Source organism: Manacus vitellinus, unplaced genomic scaffold (assembly GCF_001715985.3).
Source record: "Manacus vitellinus isolate BGI_N305 unplaced genomic scaffold, ASM171598v3 scaffold_2_pilon, whole genome shotgun sequence".
In the NCBI taxonomy this organism is placed as follows: Eukaryota; Metazoa; Chordata; class Aves; order Passeriformes; family Pipridae; genus Manacus; species Manacus vitellinus.
The window spans coordinates 49,614,933-49,635,280 of NW_021940208.1; the positions used below are offsets into that span (position 1 = coordinate 49,614,933).

General features: G+C 37.2%; 1 protein-coding gene across 10 annotated transcripts; it reads left to right on the top strand.

The window, feature by feature from the left end:
- Window positions 1-1,044: 1,044 nt before the first annotated feature.
- Window positions 1,045-17,978, top strand: LOC103756598 (protein-lysine methyltransferase METTL21E). Of its 10 annotated transcripts, none has more exons than XM_018071005.2 (6): window positions 1,045-1,262; window positions 2,902-2,984; window positions 3,422-3,488; window positions 13,486-13,643; window positions 15,997-16,114; window positions 16,992-17,978. In XM_018071005.2, the coding sequence occupies exons 2-6, from the start codon at window positions 2,940-2,942 to the stop codon at window positions 17,405-17,407; spliced, it is 804 nt and encodes a 267-aa protein (XP_017926494.2). In that variant the 5' UTR covers window positions 1,045-1,262; window positions 2,902-2,939; the 3' UTR covers window positions 17,408-17,978. The 10 variants fall into 10 exon arrangements, with proteins under 10 accessions (XP_017926494.2, XP_017926495.2, XP_029816774.1 ...); XM_018071006.2 differs by having other exon boundaries at window positions 2,906-2,984; XM_029960914.1 differs by having other exon boundaries at window positions 2,928-2,984.
- Window positions 17,979-20,348: the final 2,370 nt, after the last annotated feature.

The window sequence follows — 20,348 nt, forward strand, 5'->3', positions numbered from 1 at the left end:
GAGATGGTTCTTGTCCTGAATTGATTACACACTAAAACAGAGATATCTTAGATAGCTGTAGTTGTTCTTATGGCAGTAAGTATTTGTAATCTGTTGAGTGAATAGACATTTGGAATATAGAGGAGTGTGATGCCTTAAAATCTATATTATATTAAATCGTAGTATAACTATATATAGTATAACTGACTAGTACTTTTAGTTTGCTAAGCACCTTTGTATTAGATTCCTAAAATGCTGTTTAACTCTTTCTGTCAAGAATTTCAAAGAAAATAATCAAAGAAATAATTTTCTGACACTTTTTAGTATAGAAAGGCAAAAAGCTATTCTTTAATTGAGGCGTTGTAGGTGCACAAAAAATATTGTACCGACCATGGCATAGACCTTTACAATTTTATAATACCATCTAATTACAATATCTGGACATTACTTCATTGGTTACACCCATCCCCAAAACCATCCCTCCCATCATCCCACCCTTGCCACACCTCCCAAATCTGAGTTGGTGGTCTCAAAATGACAACCCCTTCCTCTCCACCTTCATCTTCCTTGTCCTCTATGTCCTCCTTGGAACAGCTTCAAGGCTTCTAAGTAGTTTTATCTGGTTATATCAAGTGGTCTGACCCTGTTATGTCTCATTTTGAGTACATTTCTACAGATAAGGTGTTTTTCACCTTGCTAAAATCTTTGTTGAAATTAATCTAGTAGTGTGTGGATATTTATGCAAATTGACAGCTGGGTCATGGAGTAAAGCAGAGTAGGATTTTGGGAGCTGTGTTGTCACAGTTTTGCATTCTAACGTGACCGCCCCTGCTGCAAATGCACCCCCTGCCCCTTAGTAAATTTTAATCTGTGCTTTGGGAGACCCTTTTGACTGAGGAATGATATTATGCTCTGTGGTTACTTTTTAGTAACACTGAGTGTTACATCCTGCCACTATTTATTTTGTAAAAAAATACTCCCAAGTTGGTTACTTTGTTGGTTGGAGCTCCCTTGAGTGGGTGACTGGTGTTGTTACGAAATCCACTCCCTTATGTAAGGGACATGGTGTGCGGTGCCCTCTTTGTGCTCGTCCTGCAGCTGTCAGGATTTATTATTGCTCCCACTGTGGGGATGTTGGCAATGTGTGACACAGGCTTCGGGACACGCTCCTGACACAGGCTTCGGGACACGCTCCTGCCTGTGGCTGCCCTGGAGGGAAGAGACCAGGCAGATAAGGACATTGCTGTTTGAGCACCATCTTCGGAAAGCTGCAAGAGATTCAGGTAACATTGACTGAAATGCGGTGGATGCCAGTGATATTTCACTTGTCTGTGTCTTATACTCTAAATTATTTTGTATACTTTGCTTTAAACAGCAAAACTGAGCTGTTCTGCACTGTTTAATTGCTTGTAGCACCCTTGAATGTGTATGTTAAACTCAGACAGATTGCTGTGTTGTTCAGTGTACTTCAAAGGATATTTTTAGAATGACATAAAAAGTGTAGAGGATCACAAAATAAAAAGGCTTTCCCTTGTAGGATGATTTTACAGTGCAATGTTGCTTATCCTTTAGAATGCAAAAGGACTCATTATTAACCAAAATTTGTCTTTTTTATTCTTTTGAGGTGGATGACAAGCTGATGGATGTGTGTAGCATTTTCTGCTTAATGTCCCAGTAGTTTCTTATGCTACTTGTTATTCTGCAGATGCATACAAAGACTTCAAATCCCATTGAATCTCTTTTTTGTTCCTCATCTAATGATGTTGCTATAGCTAAGTTCATGTGTAGACACAAAAATAATGTCAATAATTTTCTTCTAGGTGTTACGGTAACATGTAGAAACCTCCAAAGATATTTTTCACCTTCGAACAGGTTAATGACTGCTGGTATTGTAGTAGTAAAGTTAAACATGAAACATGTGTCTTTGGTAGGGTGAAGTCAAAAGGGCATGGTGCATCCTCTCTAAAAGGAAAGGGCTATTCCATACTGTCCTTTTTCACTTGAAGTTTTGAGACAAAAACCTACCTAGGACTTTGCACTGTGAGGAAGATTCTTGGTATTCAGCATATTTTTTTACTTTGATTGTCCTTTTTTTTTCTTTTCACTGTATAGAGATATTCCTTCACCTATTGCCTTATTTAATTGCATTCCTATTGGGTCTTTAAACATGTGTAGGTTATTAACTGTATACTGCCTGTAACTATTCCAGCAAAAATCAGTTAAATCTGCACATAACAGTGGAAATTTAAAAATTAAATTAAAACTTCAAAAATTATTAAAGCACTGATTTTTTTTTTTTTCTTCCTATGAACTCAGTGTTCTTCCTAATTGTAAAATATCAAGAATTGGAGATGATTGCTTCTGTCTACTTTTCTACAGACAGCAAAAATTGTACTGTCCTCTGTCATACTTTTCCTATTATTTTTTCTCTGGAGTCTGTGTGTTCTGTGACTGTTTATATAGGCACATATGCTTTCTGTTTAGCATGTTATTTGTAGATCCTGCTTCTTACTTATTCTCATATGCAAATTTATTCAAATAAGATTAGATCCTTAAGGTGCAGTTTTTCATGTCTTTCAGACACTTGTTGCTACCTTTCCTTTCAATCCTTTATAAGCCTACGAACCCTGATTTTAGTTTGTTCTAATTTTAAGATTTCATATAATAGTTTTAAACATTTATCAAAGCTCTTTATCTCTCTCATTTTTAAAAAAATCTACTCTTTTGCCTCTTTGAGAGTGTAAGAGTTGAACTAATTTGGTTCTGGTTCTTTTATGCCTTGAATATTGATACTTATGTGTCTACATGTTTTTATCATCTATATAAGTAAATTATAGCATAGTACATGTAAAAAGAATTTTCTTTTTTAATTATTTTTTGTGGGGAAAAAGAAATAAGGTACTTATTTCTTACATTATTCAGGCAGGCTTGTGTTTCTCTGTCCCAGAGTTTGTGACAGTATGGATTTGACATCATCACAACATAATTATCTACAAAATGAACTGGTAAGAGAGTTGGAAAGACAAGAAGGTAAAATGTTTCTTATTTCATTATTTTTCCTTGTTGCACTTAAGAATATTGTTAAGTATAAGGAACAAAGTGTCTGGCTGACAGTGAGCTATCTTCTCATTCATTTTTTCTGAAGAGCTGTGCTTATGCCACTTGTGCAGAAAATACAACAGATAGCGCTGTTGTATTCTAGCTATGCAGTGGGTATCTTAAGTATGTTACACCTGCGTACTCTTGTCCTGGCAGTTTCCTACCAGTGCCTGGCATCTGTCCTCCAGCTACTTGCCTGTGACTGGTTCCAGGAAATGAAGCTGTGACTATGATCAAGCTATTCAGAGAGGTTTGTTTACGGGCTGTCAGTTAGGGAGAATTGTTTATTACAAGCTTGGTTTCTGTCCAGACAGCCTCAGACCTAATCTTTCAAATCCCTCAGGGGCTACTGACAGCTTTTCTTCTTCAGCACTTTCATGGCTGCACATCTTTCAAGATCCTAAAGTATTGTAAGTAGTCCCCTTTTTAGCAGTCACCAGGAGTAGACAAGGTTTTAAGCCAAGTGCATGTGTTTTGCAGTGGGGTCTAGTTATGTTCTACATAACATGTGTGAAAGGAAGAGGGGTTTAAAATTATTTTATTTTTCATAATATTTTTGTCTAAAATCTCAGCTGAGTTGTGGTCCATGTACAGCCAAGCTTTTGGGTTTCTGTTTTCTCAAGAGAGATCAGCATGCAGTTTTGCTTTGCTACCTGTTCAGTGAGGCAACATGGAGCTTTGGGCATGACTGCAATACTTAAAATGAATTATTTTCTCATTAAAACTAATGTTTGTTGTTTCACTTTCAAATACTTTTTTTGGAGTACCCCAAACTGATGACCTTCTCTGGAAAGCTGATGTTGCACAAGAGGATGTCTGATAGCAATTGGTATAGGTTACTGTTCTACAAAGCACTGTTCAAGTGTCTTAATTTGGAGATTTTCTTTAATGCAATTCTCTTTCCTTTTGTCTAATTCTGATTTGAACAAAGAGCTCAAGTTGATCCTATGCAATGAAGCATGATTATTAGGAGAAGAATTATCTAGAAGAATAAATGTTAAAGATAGATCTACTAAAGACTGAAATATTGATGACTGTCATTGTGTGTTCCATAGTACACGAGGGCTGAAATGAAGTTCCACAGTCATTTCTATGCTTCTGAAAGCTTGAGTGTCCAATACAGATATTCTCTTCATGCAGGATTCAGGGCAGGGAGGAGTGAGGCTGCATATAATTTCTTTAGGTTTTGAATTATGAAAATAAATTGAATTCTAGGACATTAGGTCAATGTAAGCAAATTAGTCAGTAGAATATTTAGATCAAATGCAGAAATACATTCCACTTAGCTAACAGAGGAACTGTGTCGATAGCAATAACAGGTGGTTCTCTTCCATGTCTAGAAACACTAGTTTAAGAGAATGAGGAGACATGAATGGAAAATGGAATATCTTCAAAGTTTCATCTGACACCATATTTTGGCATCTTAAATTCCATGCCAGGTTCTGGAAGTAAAGGGTGCTGAACCTGCTGCATGGAGATTTACCTGCTCAATCACTGAGCCTGTGCCTTCCCTGTTCTTATCCTTTTTCTTTACTCCCTTCACCATCCCTATTTCATTATTTCACCTACCTAGTCTCAATATCTGTTTCTCAGGGTTCTTATTCTAGTTCAGTTTCTCTGCAAGTTCCAGTCATGGGATCATAGAATCACAAAATGTTTTGGGTTGGAAGAGACCTTAAAGACCATGCAGTTCCAACCTCTCTACCAGAGACACCTTCCACTAGACCAGATTACTCAAAGCCCCATCCATCCTGGCCTTGAACACTTCCATGGATGGGGCATCCACAGCTTCTCTGGGCAACCTGTTCCAGTGTTGCACCACTCTCACAGTCTGAGCTCTTTATCTTTGGTGCCTTCCCCTTTGCTTCTTAATTAACTCATCATAAGTTCTTCAGTTTAAAACTCCTTATTTTAGTTCACGATTCCCATTACTACTGGTTCTCAACTTACAGGTAGGTTCTCACCCAGTCTGATCCTTCCTCGTGTGTCTTTATCCAATCAGTTCTCCACATCTGCATTATTAGATGTCTCCTTTCTTTCCTCACATAATTTCTCCCGATCATTAGCTTTAAGTTTCCTTGGCTAAATGTTTCTAAGATCTGATTCTACCACTCCCATCCTAATTTCTTGGGATACTAGATTACTTTACCCCAGTTGCATCGTGTAAATTTAACCCAGAATAACTTTACGTCTGAGACAGAAGGAGGAGGACAAGTTTGCAAGGCATACTTGTCCTTGACAGTCCATCGTTGCAGTTCACTTGGCCAGGCCTTAGTTTTTAATCCATAAATATCTGAGAAAATGCTGACCTAGTAACCTTCTAATAACTCCTGACACTTTAGAAGGAGTGTCACGCTGCTTGACAGATGTCCTAATTGATGGCAATTCCTGCCATCATGTCAAGTACCTTTTTGTGAAGTCCAGAAAGGTGCCTTAAACAGGACATACTTGGAATGGAGCAAAATGAGAATCAGTCTAACCCTGTAATTTAGAAATTAAGATATTCAGCTGGGAAGAGGAGTGACCTATTTCCTGGGTTACTTCTAAAGATACTACTTCTCTTTCTCATTCCCTTCCCTGCTGACACTTTCCCACTGACTTCACAGACTTAGCTGTAAACTGTGAAAAATATCCTGGCACCTGAGCATGGAGTCCAAGTTTGCCTTTTCACAACTGAGTGCCCAACTTGTAGTTGGGCTTTTCCTTGCTTATTGTCCTTCTAGCATGATTCTTGCAATCCTGGTTTTCTGATGGCCCACCTCTGGTGGTGATGGAGGGGAAGCACCTGGTTCTGTAGGATGGCTGGAACACACCCCTTGTGTGAGTGAGTTCTGAATTTGAATTCTTCTGAGGAAGATCCAGCACTCAGTTCCTCCATTTTGAGTTCCTCATTCACTGAACCATTCTTTATATAGTGGACTTCTCAATTTATAGTGCTGGTTAAATAAAGAGCTTATTTATACTATATAGAAATAACACTTTTGCAATATCTTCCCACACCGCCTGACTTCCCTTCTTTCACCTTCCATTTTTTTTTTCATTTTTATTCTTGTCTTTTTGCTTTGAATTATGCTTCTATTAAGATTAAAAACCAACCAACCAAACACCAAACCCACAAACAAACATATAACCTCTTACATTAACGCTCACCCTAAAAGCATTAATGCTCATCCTAAAAGCATTAGTGCCTACACACACACACACACCCCAACTCATGGAAGTCACACCATTAGTTACCTACATTTTTTTCTTCATTGCAAGATTGAGAAATAGCAGAATTAAAATTCTACTCCTCTTAGGCAACAAGCTGTCTCTAAACCAAAAAAAGTCTAAAAGAGGTAGTTTAGAATAAGACCTCAGCGTAACTCGATTAAGGAGTGACTAAAAATAAATGGCACCTTCACAGCAAAACAGAATAGTCTAGAAATAACTCTTCTCTTTATTTATCTCTTGAATGTCTTGCAGTAAGTTACCTCTGAGCTCTTTTGTTTGAAAGTGGCAGCATTCAAGTACTCTACTAAATATCAGTAAAAATTCATTAATTTAACACTTCTGTGTTCCTTTTCTCTCCCCACAAGAAGTAGACCCACTTTCATTGAAGACATTGCTAAGCTCAAGTGGAAACTTCTTGGGTATGGATAGAGCAGAAGTTGGAGGCAACACTCAACAAATAACCAAAGTATACATCAACTCTGTAGAGAACTCTGCAACTTATTCTACCCTCTCAACCATGTGCCCGTCTTTCCTATTTTCACTTCTCTAATCTTTTCACTAGCTGCAGTTTGACACTAAATAATATTTTTCAACTGCCACATGGAAAAGGTAGTAGGGTTGCATGGATTGGTGTTTTTAGTTTATTTCAGGTCCTTTATTCAAAGATGTATTTTAGAAACCTAGAATTATTGGTAGGTGAAAACTGATGGCATTTTCTTGAGTCTCTTTCTATCCATCAGGAAGTTGGTTGCCTTTTCTAATATACATTAAACAATCTAATTTAAAGTTGCAGTCTTTTGTTGTCAAAGTCAAATAATTTAGTTATTTTTAGCTGCAGAGCTTTGACCTGAAGGTGTTTCCAATGACAGACAAACACGATGAAGTAACAGGGGAAGTACTTCACAAATTAGAATTCATTATGTGTCCCTGAGATGGACACTATGGTACTTCTATTTTCAGCCTTTTAATGGATTTTAAATGACCTGTGACTTGGATAGGACTAGGATATCAGTGGTGTAAATTCCAAATTTACAAGTGCCTCTCAAGCCTGGGCAAATACATAGACTGGATACTGTGAGTGTACCGCTCTTCAGTTCTTGTGTCCTCATGCTCTGAGCTAAGTGCATTTTGTCTTTTGACTGAGAAGAGGCTGCCTGTGGTGGCAGTTGTGTATTTCTGCATTTCAAAGTATAAAATATCAAGTATTATATTACCCTGACATAGTATCTCAGATTAATCAATATAATATACCTCTTCATTGCCATCGTTTCAGCAGGTTGAACTTGTAATGAATGTACTGCTAACACTTACATGATGATCTCCCTTTTTGTAGGTAGGGATGAAATAAGGAAAAATTAACTGTCATTTAGACAAGTATTTCCATGGTACTTTGCTTTATATTCTTAGAAAGGTATAGGTTACATCTGACTTCTGTGAAGTCAAGAGCATGATTAGATTTTCCTCCTATCCCCTTCCTTTAAAGGTCCTCAGGCTGGAATAGAATGAAATAGAAATAGGTGGAATGACATAAAGATACTAAAGGGATACCACCTGGAATTTAGGGACTATTTTGTGATTCAGGATTTTGTATGTTTCCATGGAGCCATCTGTAATGCTTGCAGGAGCAGAGCTCTGATCTGGAGATATCAGTAGCTCAGTAAAAATTCTGAGATGCCAGAGTCCCTTAGTATTGAGACCTTTCTGGTTTTTTTGGGGGTAAACTTGGTCTGAGCCATTGGAAATACCCATATGGATTCACAGGAATACCTTCTGATGATTTCTATCAGTGGACTAATGTAACTCTTCTCCGGTCATCTCTTACAGTTACAGAACTGGTGGCAGATTTGTTCCCTCACCAATCTTTCTGCAGGTATCCTCTTGACTTTGGGATATATAGATAGCTATTTTATACATATATATGTATATATATATATATATATATACTATGTGTATTATATATATCATGTCCATATGATATATATAAAATACATCTTAAATACTTAGTTTGTATGACTCCAGTCCCATGTGTCCAGAGTGGGGGGATCTAAAGAGTCCTGGATATTACAAATTACTTTTTTGCATTATTCGATCAGTAATATCAGCACAGGTAGTCCTCTTATGTTCATCAGACCCTGACATAATTGCTGAGAAGTCATGGAGGACTTCTCCACATATGTCTTCACAGCTGTTGATACATGGTATTAAAATATTTGTAAGTACAAATATATATGGTACATTTTAAATCTAAACTCCATAGGTGAGATTATACTGCTTCTGAAGAAGGGAGAGTATGTTGTTGTAGGGCTGAACTTTGTCAGGTCAAGTTCATGCTTAAGTCTTGAATTTCATTCCTTTTGCCAGTTGGAGAAGATCCATCAAAGCAGGAGAGAAGCAGAAAATGATTGGATCTTATTTCCTTGTGACCTTGGGCTGTGACACCATTTGACCTCAGGAGTTTAAGTAGGGTCAGAGCAGCACTTGAAAGAGGCTAACATGTATTTTTTTTCTGTAGGCTGTTTTGATGAATCAGTGGTTGAAACTATGGTTTCTGAATTAATGCTGTTCTAATCCACTGACAAAGTATTCGGAATATGTTTTGTTACTCTGTGTGCTATTTGTGAGTGAGTCTGAAAATGGATGTTAACTGCTAGTATCTTCTTAATAGCTTTCGTGTATGAGGGTCATTTTACTTTTTTAGCCACATTTTAATTCAGGTATTTAGACAATGGTAACTTTTTTTTTTTAATGTAATTTTGATTTACCCCCCTTGTCTTTGCTGTTTTCCCTGCATTTTAAGTGCTGTTTTATGGTGCCTATCTCTGCTTGCTTTTCATTCTGTGGAGAATGCAATAATGTAAGCAATATCATTAGTTATGCAAAGAGAGATTTAACATATGCTATTAATTGATGGATACTTAACTGAATTTTAAGGTTACCATTTCCTAGTGGAGCTATATACTTCCAGGCATGTTTTTATGTGACAAGTCGTGTAAAGGGAACAGCTGATAATGTAGCTGGTTTCTAAACAAGTACTATTTCTACTCATTCTAATCAAAAAGTGTGAATATAAAGACAGCTTTCTGCATTGTTAAAGAAAAAAATGCTGCAGTTTGCAACTTTTTTCATTCTAACCTGGTCTATCTCCTGTTATTTTTTTCTGCCTTTCCTTCCCACTTGAAGGACTTCTCCAGGTCTGTCTCAGCAGAACTCACATCCTTTTCTTTCTTTAAGTTTTGCTGTAACAAGACAACTAAAGTCACATTTTAACATTTGACTTGTGAATGTGTCAGCAAAATCCTCTGGCTCCCTACACAAGATTTTGCAGCTTGACACAAGTTTCTCTAACTAACCTGCCACTAACTTCACAACTCCGGTCTTCCACCTGATTTAGTATGTCTCTTTGGAAAACTGTGTTTGCATTTCAGTTGTAATAATGATGATTGCTTTGCCTTTGAGAATGATGCTTTCGTTCTTTTGATGTGGTTGATACAGTGCCAGATGTGTCAGCAGTACCTGAGTTTTTTTCCCTCAGCCCTGATATTGACATAAAATGCAGGGAGTTCAAACAACACACTCCAAAGATTTTTGACTCCAAGGTTAGACTTCTATAATAAACAATACTTTATCTGAAGTATTCCAAAGAACACTTAAGAAATTAGCCTATTAGGCATAAAGTCTTAAGCAACTTAAAGACATTAAAATTCTATTTCTTAAAGAATTTCAGCAGCTATAGATGGGAACTTCTTTGTGAACACAAGTTCAAGACCAAAGGAGTGCTATCTGTTTCACTAAGAAAAACTATCTCAATTTCTGTGTTACCTGAACAGGATCAGATTGCCTCATTTTACTATAAATAAGGTTTTAGACTTGAAACTCCAGTGGTTTCTTTGTATACATGCTCATGCAAATAGATAAATAGGCTGAAGAAAATCATTCTATATATATACATACATACCACTTTCATGCCTCTCCACATCACAGAAGAGGAGTGAGGGCAAACCTACCTGGTCAAGCACAGGCAAATGAAGAGGGGAGGATCCAGTCCTAGCAGACCTTTAAGTTCTGACAGTTCAGTATGGGTGCTCGAGTAGTATTGCTGGAAATGCTCATTATGCACTTCCATACTTAGAAGAATTGACAACCAAGTCATTCAAGCCACCTCCTCTCTTGTCTGATCCTGTTCTACTGATGAGTCATTTCTTTTTGTCTTAAAACGTCGTTAAAATCATTCATTGAGTCATAATTTCAGTTTGTTTTTTTTTTTAACAAGAGAATATGAACATAGAGATAAACACTTCCAGGAGCATAACTTCCTTTTGGCTTTTTACATCTGTTATCAAGAAACTAGCTTGATCAAAGTACCAGCAGAATTTTCTTAGTGTTTTCAGGTATTAGAAGACTTCATCTCATTTGGATTTTACTTACTCTTATAGTAATTTTTGTGTCACTTGACAGATTTTCCACTAGTTCTTTATTTTTCTGTTCTGACTACTCTGAAGGCAGTTACAGAAAAATTAACTTCTTTCCCTTTGCATAATCCCATAAGAAGTTAGTTTGAAAGATATAAAGCAGCAAACAGAGGAGTGTCTTTTGCAGTATGTAAACTTGTATGAAGGAAAGTGAATCTGACTAAAAGTCTACACTCCTTATTTTGTCAGCACTCTTCATCAGTATCATTAGAATCCCAGTCCTGATAAAGTTTCTCAGGTTTTAAAGCCTGCCTACCATATGGTAACTCTGATGAAACAGATACTCTTCTTGATTCTTCACTATACTAGTAGCATTTTAAGGGGAAATAAAAAAAAATAAAAAATTTTGTAAGCTTCTCCAGGGAACTCACCTGGAGGATTACCAAAGGGATAAGATGGGCAAAAATTTAAATGGTGTTATTAATCAGCAGATTGGGCATTCTTCTTTTAGGAGTGCCGACGGTTTAGCTCAGGAAGGAAGCAGTGGCCTACAAACTCTGTTAGTGTAGGTGCTGCACAAGGCTGAAATAGAAAGTTTGCTGATCACGTAGGGAATAGATGGGAAATGTTTATTAAGCGCTAGAGGGGCAGCTGTAATACTGCTAAAGTTTTATAGATCTTCTGGCAGAAGCTTTGTAAGTTAAGACTTAATAAGTTACCAGCTTCTCAACAAAATTGGATCCAAAACTGATGTCAGGGGAGAAAGAATCAAGAAAAATGACTGTAATTGAGAAGTAATAGAAAGAATAGCTTTTACTTCCCAGCTAGTAATGATCACAGAACAAGATCAGACTGCTCTAAGCAATAGGAGAAGATTAAAAGCAGTCTGTATCTGGTATGCTTGGAAACAGGACGATATATTAAATACACTTATGATATGAGTAATAAGACAGCTTTATATTATTTTTTTAATTAAAAAAAAGATTAATTTTGCCCTGAAGCAGCATTTCTCTGACATTTAATTCATGTTTGCCAAGAGCTCCCTGATTACAGGCACAATGACTCATGTGTTTTCTCTCAGCTTAACATTAGAGGCTTGAAGAAGATATAATGGGCTGACACATACTACTTGTTTCCTAACATCTTAGAATACCAAAGTTTCAGTGTTGAGCATTTTATTTTAGTTATCTTTATAAAATTTATAAAAACCTGTTTGCATTTTTTTCCAGTAGTATATACACTGCATTATTTTTAATTTTGCTGTATCCCATGATTAGGGTTCTCCCCTCACAGTAAATTCATGGAGTACTGTGGTTGGTTAGTTGGTTTTTGTTGGGTTTTTGTGTCTTAGGGTCAACATACTATGATTGAATATTTTTGCTTTTTCTTCTTCATTTGTTGCTGTTCTCTAGTCTCCTCTGATACTTAAAGTTGAGTTACAAGCTTAAAGCACTGGCTAATGAGCCTGAACATCTTCCTCATGTAATTTTGTTTGGTATCATCTTTTTCTTAGTTCACTCCTGCTTTTGTTCCTTGGGCCTTGTATCACAAGGAAGGGAGAGAGACTTTGTCAATATGTTAGCAATAAAATTACTGAGGCATATGGCAAAACAAGTGATGACACTTGTGGCTGTCATGTCCTGTGACTGCAATGATTTGAGGGAGAAGAAAATATGAAGAATCTTTGGTAGACCAATGTGTTTTATGCTGTCGAAAGCATAAATGTTTCCATTTTTAACAGCATTTGGGCCTGCAATTTCCATGCAGATCCTGATATTGATATCTGTGATTTTGTTGGAGGCTGCAGGCTTGATACAGAAACTCTGCTTTGGACAAGGTGGTAACCCAGTTATCTAAATCTCTAGCATGCTTTCTAGAAGGTGTAGCTTGTAAACATGTTTTGTTTTAGCTGATTTGCCAACAGATCGTAGTTGGCACTGAAAGCAAAATTCTTGTGAAAACTTGGAATCAATCTAGACTTTGCTAAGAAAATGCTCTAGACAACTTCACTTACATATTTCTTTTCCTAACATTGTGGTGCTGCTTTGTGTGATGATGGCAAAACTGAAACTAGCTTGGTATGCAACTAAAAAAGAATGAATCCTCTCCTGTTAGAAGAGTTATCCAAGATTATGTTAGCTATCATAAATATCCTTTGCTTAGCAACAGGAATGGCATTCAGGATATCAAGCCAACTGGAAAAAATACCTCTGACAGGGCTCTGTTGGTGTGGGTGGATAAGCTTTCCTGATAACACTAGTGCTTTCACTCCTGTCTGTTATAATTTGTGTTGCTAGGATCTGTTTCACAAGTTTTGTGACAGACTTATAAATGATACTCTGCCTCCTTTTGTTTACTGTCAAAAAGAACCATAATGTGGGGAAAGTGATTAGCAAAAGGATATGGAAAATAATGAAAAATCTGGGCACATAAGACCATGAGTACCTATACTAGGGCAGCTGTTCTTGAAGGGAAAAAGAAGTTTAAAAATTTCCTTTGGATTGCTGAAAGGAAAAACAACGTATGGTGACATTCCCCTTCTTTACTTTTTATGAACTTAGCTGCTTCAGCAAAATAGGAAAGAAATTATTTAGTCATAAAACTTAAAACTTCAATTAGAATTCAGGAGAATTGTCATATATCATGCAAACTGCTAATGGTGAAATGTATTTTTATTTACAGATGTAATTCATGTTCTTGCTTCCAAATAAACTTTTCAACATGAATTGGTAGTTTCATTATCAGTCCACTCAGCCTGTTTGACTTTTTATACTTTTTCTTCCAGGGGAAAAAGAGGATGAACAGATAGTTGCAGAAATCATGAGGAGGCGGTTTTTTCCTGCTCTTATAACTCATGAGACCTGGGAAGGCTTTCACTTTGCTGGCCATGAGATAAGAATTACAGAAGCCACTGATTGTTATGGGGCAGTCGTCTGGCCATCGGTACAATATTTTTGCAGTATTGTTATTTTTTATTTTTGGAGTCTTCTAGCACTTTTTAATTTGTTTGGTAGGACAAATATGTTTTATTATATGTTGTAAACCCAAGGAAATAATTCTGTGCTTCTCTGTCTCTGTTCTGAAAATCCCAAACCTGAATTTAGCCTGGTTTTGTTTGAATTTGTGGTTCTGAAAGCTTAGATGGTATTTCTTCTTTGTGCCCCAGTCATACAAGGTGTATGATCTTGTGTTGCCTCCTCATTTACCAGTAACTTTTGATTCTATTAGGCAATTACATGCATATTTTGAAGGAAATATGGCAGTTTTATGATTATTGCATTTCTGTACGTTTTGTAAATACAGATGGCTGTGTATCAGGCAGATCCAGGTTGTGGAAACCACTATGCTACAAGCTCACAAGATATTAGCACTCACAGAAGCTACACAGGCTACTCATGTAAGAAACAAATTTACCTTATAAATATGTAGACAAGGGAAAAGGAGCTTTCAGTTTCTTAAGCAGCCAGAAATCTAGTGGGAGAGAACAGTTGTCCTTGGCTCTTGATATAAGAACCGTGAGCACATCCACCATACAAGAAGCTTTCTTCGAGGTTTTGAATCTGCACAATGTAGCTGACTGACTGTTTGGAAATAATTAAGACTGAAAGAATCCACCAAGAGGTGCCACGATAAACCATTGACACTTGTGGCTTTCAGGGAACAGTCCCTGTAGGAGAGACCCAGGAGGCTCCATTTCTGTCCCAGCTGTATCAGCGTCCCAGGTTCATACTGTTTTTAAGAAGTATGGCCATAGTTCAGCTGCGATATTCCTTGTTTTAGGAGATCTGGACAAATAATCTATACTATATGTTTTAGTGATGTCAGTGCATGTCCTCATGGAAAGTTTGGCTGACTGCTGATTATTCTCACAGAATCATGGGCTTCATTGAAAAGCACCTTTTTTTTTTTTTTCCTAGAAGGGCTTAGCCAGTTTTGCTGCGTAAGGAAGACAACCTTTCAATCTATGTTTCTTGATGTTCTCCCTTCCTCTTGATCTAGCTTTGCTTGAACTCATGAAAAATGTCAGCCAAATTTGTCAAGAGGGGAGAAACTTTAATGAAAATAAAGTTTCTGTATGTTTCATGGGAAGGCAGAACTCTCAGGAACTTTGATTTTGCTAGCTGGTTTCTACAGCAGAATAGGGTGAACTCTGAGGGAAGGAATTATAGGAATTTATGGAATAACAGGAAATCCTAATATAATGTGCCAAATATTAGTCGAATATCAGACCCAATCTATAGGAACCTGACTTTAATTAGTCCTAGTTCTCACAGACTTATTTCTTTACCAAAGTTCACATTACCTACTCTTTCATGGTCTGAATTAAGAGGTAGAAAACAAAAACTTTGTTCGAATTTCTAGAATGTTAACACTGGGTCAACACTCCTGTTCCTTTCCTTCTACTTCTTAATTAGTTAAAAGCAAAACTAAGAGTGTAATTTTATTGTGCCAGACCAAGCCACAAATAATTACCTTTCCAAGTGGCAAGAGGATGTGGCAACCATCATATATATTTGTCAGTGGAGACTATGTAATTGTCATCATCTGGGGAAAAATATGGGAGACAAGCTCGAAACTATCTTTGCCAGAGAAATAAAGTTAACAATTTCTATTTCAACAGTGAACTAAAATTCATTGATTAGTGTGAGACAGGGCAGATAGGCTGAAGGGGCTTCTTAATCACAGTTTATAAATACTTGTGTAAGGAGTCTGTTGTAGAGGGCTCTTTGTGGCTATATTTGCTATGAAAGTTTGCTAAACTTAACGAGGTAAGCACACAGAAACTGAAAACAAACTGAACTGGAAGAAAAGGGTGTAAATCTATTTGTCCCTTTTGAATCATTATGATAATTACTTATTTGTAGAAATAATTTACCATTGGAAAACTTAACAAGGGTCATTGTGGATTTTCTCTCACAAGCAGTCCTTATGTCAAGATGTCTTTGTAAAGGACACCTTTTAAATCCATCAGAAATTCCAGTTATAAGCAGGAATTGCTGACTGTAATTTTACAGCTCATGTTATGCATAATGACAGATTATCTAATTGTAGTTGTTCCTTCTGGCTGTAATAATTTATTAACCTACATGGAGGCATGTTGTGGCATTTATTTTGTGACCTATAGAGCTCAAAGATCATAGTGAGCTGTGATCCTTTAGGGATAGTGTTTAAATGGATATTGCTCATTTGAACAGACAACAGGTTTTTTGCATGCTTTTGAATGACAATGCATATTTAGTGAAGGGGTTTATTTAATTAATTTATTCAGTATGTTCACGGATTTCCTCCACTACAGGCTCTTGTTCTGTGTTATTTTTTGGAAACTAATTCTAAACAATACAATTTGGTTGACAAAAATGTGATTGAAATTGGAGCTGGAACTGGGTTGGTCTCCATAGTAGCCAGCTTACTGGGTGAGTATGTGCCATTGCTGTTATGGTCTTAGAAATAGCTCTCAGTTGAATAGTGGAGGACAAAGGAAGTGTCTTAGTTCTTCTAAAAAGCTGTTGTTTGAGAGCTTCCCAGACTGAGAAACAGTAAATTCTAATTGGAAACATGCTTTGTCACTTTTTTTTTTCTCTGAGTGTATTGATGCAAGAAAGGAATAAATATATTGTCATTAACTGTGTTAAACAGAGGACCAAAATAAGAAATTAGTGGCTTCACAGGATGTCAGTTGGAGCCAGATGTAAGTATGACTAATGCACCCCCTTCCATTTACCAAAGAAGCTCTTAGATGCCAGGTCACTTTCTATCCATTTGTGTTTCAGTATTTTCCTTCAGCAACTTGATTTTTCTGCTACAGGCACTGTTGTGTTTTCTCTCATGGTAACCTATTCTTCCTCAAGAGTATTCCAAGTCAGTGGTGTCTGCATTTTAACAGAACTTTAGCTTTCTGTAGTCTGAGAAAGCTTCTTTCTCTGTGAAAAGGAAGAAACCTGAGGCAATGCTTAAATCTCATGCTGACTTCTTGGAGTCAGTAACTGGTATTCCTCTATCCTTAGCTGGTCACTGTACTTTTAACCAGTGTGATATTAAGACATGGTAAGTATCTAATTTCTCCCCACCAGCTGCATTTAGATGGCAATCTGTAGAATAGAACTATCAGAAACCAAGTATTTATTTCAAGCACAATGTCTAAGAGTTATTGGGAGCATTTACATTGTTCTGTTAGCCTCAGTGAGAGCTATTTGATAAAACGAGTTCCTTGTGCAGTGACTTTTGTGAATGGACTTTTACTCAAGTCTTGAAGTATATTAAAATGTTACATTTGTTTTCTCCATGTCACAGGTGCCCTTGTGACTGCCACAGATTTGCCAGAATTACTGGGAAACCTTCAGCACAACGTTCTCCGTAATACAAAGCTGAAAAGCAAACACCAGCCTTGTGTTAAGGAATTGTCTTGGGGAATTGATCTGGAAAAGAACTTTCCTAGGTCTTCCTGTCATTTTGACTACATTATGGCTGCTGATGTAGTTTACCACCATCCGTTCCTGGATGAACTCCTCCTAACTTTTGATCACTTGTGCAAGAATGATACTGTTATTCTGTGGGCTATGAAATTTAGGTTGGAGAAAGAGAACAAATTTGTGGACAGATTTCAGACCCTGTTTGACTTAGAGATGATTTCTTATTTCCCCAGTTTGAACATAGCCTTGTATAAAGCAATGAGGAAAGGCAGCATGAAAGCCAGCCTTCCAAACTGATGGTCTGAAAGTGAGATATAGGAAGGTGACAGTTTCAGCTGTTCTGTAGCTTGCTCTCTTTTTAATAATTTCCATATTAGTAGCTGCTAACATCTATGTGAATCACAGTTTTAGAAGTAGCTAAAACAAAGCATCTGATTCCTAGTGCCTCCCTAATAAATTGCTAAATTCAATTTGCTGATAGTTTTATACACAGAAGAGATGTACTTTTGACATTTTCTTGACTTTTATGTGCTAAGATGACAACTCTAATAAGTTTCACTGGTCTTAACACTATTGTTATGGGTCATGTAATGAATATTTCCAAAAGCTTTCAGTTACAGCTTTGAGTGGTGTCTTATATGATCAACCAATCATTTAAAACTCAAGACTGTCATGAATCTTTGCATTTAAAAGTTGAGGTGTTAAATATGATCTTTTCCCATTCTCACTATCATGTTAATCCTTCCTTAGAACACCCTTAATAGGATGTTAAATTAGCCGAAAAAAACCCTTGCTACCTATATTGTCATAATACAGGGATAGAATATATTAGTTACCCTTTGATTTAATAATTATGCTTTCACTTTTTATTTAGATTTGGAGATTCTTCATCAGCTGCACACATGAGGCAAGAGGGAGTTAAATGTTTTGTTGCTTGAACAAGTGCTCAATATGTAAGTTGTATAAGAAGAGTACAGCATATCACCAGCTGCCCTTTGCAAAGACCTTAGATTCTTGGATGTCTGCTCCTCCAAAAATAGACAGTTATCTGGACATCAGGGAACAACAATGGAAAAATGACGGTGACCATGAAGAGAGGAGCCTTGCACTGCCGGCTGCTGGTGGCTGGAGGTAGAAAACTAAACCAGCCTGTCATAGTGTGCCTGAGGCATGGACAGGCTTAGATATTTGTTTTGTGATATGGACAAACAAAATACTTTCCTCCTAGTCCTCAGGACTGTGTGCTTCTGTTTACAGTGACCTATCCAATAGTTTTCTTATGGGGAGATTAATAAAATTATTCTTTCCACATACCATATTTTCTGATTCTGCTTGATTTTGAGACCTTCAAGTCCCTTGCGGGCTAGAGAAGAGAGCTTTATCACCTCTACTATAGCAGGCAATTGCCCTAGCAATATGAAGACTCTGGGGACTGCCAGTCTTTAACTTTTTAGCCACTATCTGTACTTCCTCAAAGTGTATTTTATCTATTGTAGATTTGAGCATTTTTTTATTGTTGACTTCCAGAGCATACTAGTGTTTATACCTCTGATTGGGACAGATGCATGCTACTTATGTACTCTGCTGCCTGGCACAAGTACAAGGCAGAATTATGGTAAATAGCTGGTACAACTGGGATGTACTTTTTCTTCCAGCTGAACATTGGGTTTTCTTGGGACTAAGTTGCTTGGTGTTAGAGATGAAGTGTTGCAGAGAGGAGAGGCTGAGCTGCCAAGCTTTTCCAGTGGGAGCTGGGTATCCTATGTGTGAAAGGAGGTACTGAAGAGAATTTTGGGGGAGAGCAGATGAGGATGTGGCAGGAGGGATTTGTTTTTGGAGGGAGGGTTGCAGAGGAAAGGTAGCTGTAGGGAGAAGGTCAGATAGAGAAAAAGAAAGAGAATAGTGAGACTGACTTCAAAAAGTTTTTAGAACCATAGCACTACCTTTCTTGCTACTGACTGTAGTGAGGGCATTCTTGGTGAGACATGGATAAAACTAAAGCAATCAGTAGTATGTCTTAGTCCAGGACAACAAATGAGAAGAAAGGGAGTCAAGTCTATTTTCTAGCTTTCCTGATGAGAGATCGCATGTGAGATTTTGGTTTGGAGGTTATTGGAGAAAAAGCTTCTAATCCTCATGAGTTAGTTTCCTGTGACAAGGTTTGTAGATACAGGTAGCATCTTTTATTGGATCAATCAGTATAGCTAGAAAATTAGACTCTATGCCATCTGGCAGGAAGTATTACCCCTCCTTACAGATGTTATTATGCACATGGCCTGAGATCATTACAAATGTAGAAAAACATGACTACAAAATGGAAATATTTTTCCAGACTGTTTAATAGAAATAGTTCAGTGTAAGTGAATAAAGAAACAAAGATGGATCTCTACCTTTGCTTGATTTCCTTTCCCTGCTTCCTTATAACTTGTTTGCAACCATCAAATCTACTGCAATTGACACTGTAATCCATGTATCCAAAGGGCATCTCTGTCTACAAATGCTTCACGGATAAATGGATTGGGACTATAAGTACTCAATAACAGTGAAATTATTGGGTGAATTCCAAAGTTGTGAAGCTAAAGAGGAACACTACAGTAAAGTGGTTAAGTGTGATCACTTTTAAACAGCTAACTAGCCCTCCTGTTTGGACCACAGACTGACCCCTGCTGAGCTCCTGCTGAAGTCAACAAGAGATGTGTTTGTCGAATGGATTTGAGATTGCCCACTTTAGGTTCAACTGGAATGTAACGTCAGTTCTCTTTCTCACAAGTCTACCTAGCACCGCTGTGTGAAACTTCCTGGGAAATCTCTGGTGACTGGCTGCTCTATTGTACAGCCAACTTCTGTCCTCTGGTGCGATGGGCAGGTTATTAACCATGACCAGTGGAGGGTGAGGTTGTATATCACATTTGCCTATGGAGTTTATTTCTACTCTTTGAGAACAAGTCTCACACGAATGTCAAGTATTACTGACCCCTAAATTCAGTAATAATTTTACTAGCCACCTATTCTTTGTTTTAACATTTCAGATAAAGGATCAAATTGTTATTCAGTGCATTATGTTGCTAATACACTGGCATTTGTATCTGTAGTTTGTGAAAGGCAGAAGGAAAAGAAGGTCAATTAAATTTGTGGGTGAAAGAGCTTCACCTTTGAGGAATGCCAGAGAATCTACCTATGCTGGTAGGTTTTTGCAGTCTCTTATAGAGTGTTATGGTAATCATACTAATTGAAAAGA